General features: G+C 44.3%; 1 protein-coding gene across 1 annotated transcript; it reads right to left on the bottom strand.

Annotated features, from left to right (window-relative positions):
• Positions 1-532: 532 nt before the first annotated feature.
• On the bottom strand, positions 533-3,722 carry LOC147431993 (pentatricopeptide repeat-containing protein At4g13650-like). The gene has a single exon (XM_086491812.1). It carries the CDS (start codon positions 3,394-3,396, stop codon positions 1,132-1,134), a length of 2,265 nt encoding a protein of 754 aa, XP_086347938.1. The 5' UTR covers positions 3,397-3,722; the 3' UTR covers positions 533-1,131.
• Between the last annotated feature and the right edge of the window lie 237 nt (positions 3,723-3,959).

Raw genomic sequence — 3,959 nt, 5'->3', positions numbered from 1 at the left:
ACTATCCTTCTTGTTGCCTCAATAAAAAACGTACTACTAATAGCCTAGCACTCATGTTATTGACATATTCTACACAGGAGAGCTGCACAAGAAAGTACAGAGGCGTAAGTAATGGTCACGAACACCCACCCTCTCAAAAAGGCAAGTACATCACGTCCTAAACTAGGTAAGAGATAGACACGCAATCAGTGGGAGAGAACTTATTGACGCAAAGACCCTTCTCGGCTAAAAATCCGCCAGGAAACAAAGGCAACACAGGAATTGAGCCACCATGTCTTCCAACCCAAATACCCAACGGAACCGTCGATCATAGTGGGGGACATTCAACCTTCTAATAGTTCCGCTGAACATGGAGAGACACACCAAGAATCCCAACCATCCAATTCTTCCACGATCCCTTCCCAGCAAGAAAAATCAAGGCATTCAGTTATGAATGTAACAGGGAACGATTACTCCTCCAAACACACACACACACACAGAGAGAGAGAGAGAGAGAGAGAGAGAGAGAGAGAGAGAGAGAGAGAGAGAGAGAGAGAGTATAACTGCTTGCAAATCCCCTTTGTAAAATGCGGTAGATTTTGGATCATGAAATCTGAGCGAGAGAAAACTTGTTCCCATAGCAAGAAACCACACAAGCTTTGGAACAACTTTCAATGTCGAAGCAATCAGCAGATACTTTGGGGGCAAGATTTTAAACAATAGATGCAAGATTTTGCAAGATGTGAAGAGGGAAGGGACAGATTTCCTTTTCAAGAGGCTTGAAAGAAAAACCGGGAGTGCCAAAGAAAGAAAGAGTGTAGAAAGGTCTGGTTCTTTCCCACACTTTTTCCAATTTGTCTTCATGTGTGGTTTCCATTCTCCCCTCCACTCCCTTGGCATAGAGCCAGGTTGCAACTTGTTGGGTACAACTGAAATTTGAAAGATTCCGCTGGGTTGTCGGACCTGGGTCCTTACACACCCACACATCCACCTTAACCACTAACTAGGTTACGACCCCGTTGGCATTTTTTGGTGGAAACACTTCACAAGTCCGGCTTTTCCATGTCAGCTCCAGACTTAGTTATTTTCGTTGTTTTGTGTTTGTATCACTGATTTCCTGTTGGCATGCATTTCAGCCTATTTGTTAATTTTTCAAGCATGACAATCAATCACTTCAATCCCATTCATTAAAGTTCTATGACTTTCCATAAGCAAAGTCTGGGACATCAAAACGTAAGCAGCACTATCACTGTCATCCAGACACAAAGCATTTTGAAAGGCCTCTCTTCCCAGCTTGACATTGCCCCCGATTTTGCAGGCACTCAACATGGTTTTCCATACCACGAGATTTGGGGAAACAGGCATCTTCCTGATTGCTGCCACTGCCTTGTCTAAGTTGCCTCCACGGCCAAGAAGATCGACCATGCAACTGTGATGCTCAAGCACTGGGACAATGCCAAAATTCTTATTCATTGCCTCAAAGTATGTGCAACTGTCATGAACAAGACCAGAGCAGCTGCATGCATTCAGAACAATGAGAAAAGTGACCATATCTGGCCTCACACTCTCTCCGACCATTTTCTCAAAAGCATAAAACACTGTCCTGATCTCTCCCAGCTGGGCATATCCTGCAATGAGTGAATTCCACGACACCACATCTTGAATAGGAAGCTTTGCAAAAACTTGTTCTGCCATTTCAAGCAGCCCACATTTGGCATACATATCAACTAAGGTACTCCCCACAACAACAAACCTTTTGAGTAGGCCTTTTCTTGCGATCTCACCATGTAACTCTCGGCCCATCACGGCAGCTCCCATGCTGGCACAAGCTTTTAGACTGCAAACAAAAGTGACAGGATCTGGAGTAAAACCCTGAGCTTGCATGTCACTGAAACATGTCAGTGCTTCTTCCCCAAGTCCAAGTTCAGCATATCCTGAAATAAGAGCGTTCCATGAGACAACATCACGCTCTGAGATCCTGTCAAAGACACTTCGTGCTTTCAAAACTGAGCCACACTTTGCATACATATCAACCAGTGTGTTGCCAATAACAAGGTCCCCTGCGAGCCCCCTTCTTTCAACCTCACCATGTATTTCTTGGCCCTTGCCTAGATCACCTATGCTCCCACACGCCTTCAAGCTACACGCAAGAGTAACCGCATTCGGAGAGACACCATCAAGCTGCATGTTTTCAAAATGCTTGACTGCTCCTTCGCTGTCTCCATTCTCAACATACCCAGATATTAACACTGTCCAAGAAGCAACATCTCGATCTCGAAGCTGATCAAAAACTTCTTGGGCATGCACAAGCACGCCACACTTTAAATACATGTCAATTAAAGTGTTGGCTATGGTAGAATCTCTTCCTAACAACCCTAGCCTTTCTACCTCCTTGTGTATTTCTCTACCTTTGTCTATTGCACCCGAGCTGCCACAAGCTTTCAAGATGCAAGCAAGTGTAGTAGTATCTGGAGCTATACCCTCTTGCTGCATCTGCTCAAAACATTTTAGAGCTCCTTCACCATGCCCTTGATCCACATATCCTGCAATAAGTGTGGTCCATGCAATAGTATTTCGAATTAGAAGCTTGTCAAAAACTTCTTGAGCTTTCACAAGCCAACCTAGCTTGGCATACATGTTCACCAAGGAGGCCCCAATAATAACATCTTGATTTAGCAAACCCATTCTAGCAATTTCCGTGTGTATTTGTAAACAATCATCTCCACTTCCTATGCTACTACAAGCTTTTAGCAGATGCACCATTGTAATGACATTGGGAATGAGACCCTTGACCTGCATCTCTGTCAGACACTCGAGTGCTTTCTCCCCATGCCTGTGTTCAGCGTAACCAGATATCAAAGAATTCCATGTTACAAGATTTTGTGTTGGAAGGCTGTCAAAGACTTGGCGTGCTTTAGTGAGTGCCCCAAACTTTGCATACATGTCAACCAAGGTGCTTCCAATGTAAATGTTGCTTTCTTGCAGTCGTTCATGTTGTATAGCTGCATGTATTTCTCTGCCCTTGTGCATCGCACCAAACAGGCTACAAGCTTTTAAGCTGCAAACGAATGAGATTGCATCAGGAAAGATGCCCACTAGTCTCATTTTCTCAAAAGCTTTAATCACTTCTTCACCATGCCCACAATTGGAATAAGCTGTCATAAGCACATTCCATGTGGCGGTATCTTGAACTGTAAGATAATCAAAAACTTGCTGTGCTTTAGCAAGCAATCCACACTTGGCATACATGTCAACCAAAGCGCTTCCGACATAGGTATGTTCATCAAGAAGCCCAAGCCGAGCAAGCTCAGCATGTATGTCCAACCCTCGTCTTGCATCTTTCTGCTTTGCACATGTTTTAAGTGAAGCTGCAAAGGCATGCGCCAAACTGGAACGTGTATGATTGGCACCCTGCATTCCCTTCTATGAAGATGAAGAGAGTGCATATTGAGGTGTGTTACGCTTAATGGGTGTGATGAGGGCATTTCGAAGACAGAGACCCTCACACACTAACACTCTTCTTTCATAGAGCAATGCGCAGCAAAGGATTGTCCCCTTGAAAATATAACAGAAATGTACAACCTTCTACCACACGAGTCCATAGCCATTGTGCAACACTCTCTCTCTCTCTCTCTCTCTCTCTCTCTAAGAAGACGAACCTGCATCAGAAGATGCGCCTCCGGTGATGGCAGGCTGCGATGCGAATTTACATACCAGAAGCATTATTAATTAAGTTCACCTAGAGAATCTCCTGATATTCGCCTTAACCTCGTAATTATTTGACTCCCATTTGTCCAAGTGATTACCATGTGATCCCAATTAAAGTGAACCACAGGTATACTAAATGTGAACACCATGTGATCCCATGTAATTCCAATCGGGATGTGATCACCTTGCGATCCCATCCATCCCAGAGTGATCACGTTTCGATCCCATCCATCCCAAAGTGATCCCCGTGTGAACACCATGTGATCTCCACC

This window comes from Adiantum capillus-veneris, chromosome 20 (genome assembly GCF_014529385.1).
Source record: "Adiantum capillus-veneris isolate H3 chromosome 20, ASM1452938v2, whole genome shotgun sequence".
Taxonomy (NCBI): Eukaryota; Viridiplantae; Streptophyta; class Polypodiopsida; order Polypodiales; family Pteridaceae; genus Adiantum; species Adiantum capillus-veneris.
This window is presented reverse-complemented; position numbering and strand designations above follow the sequence as displayed.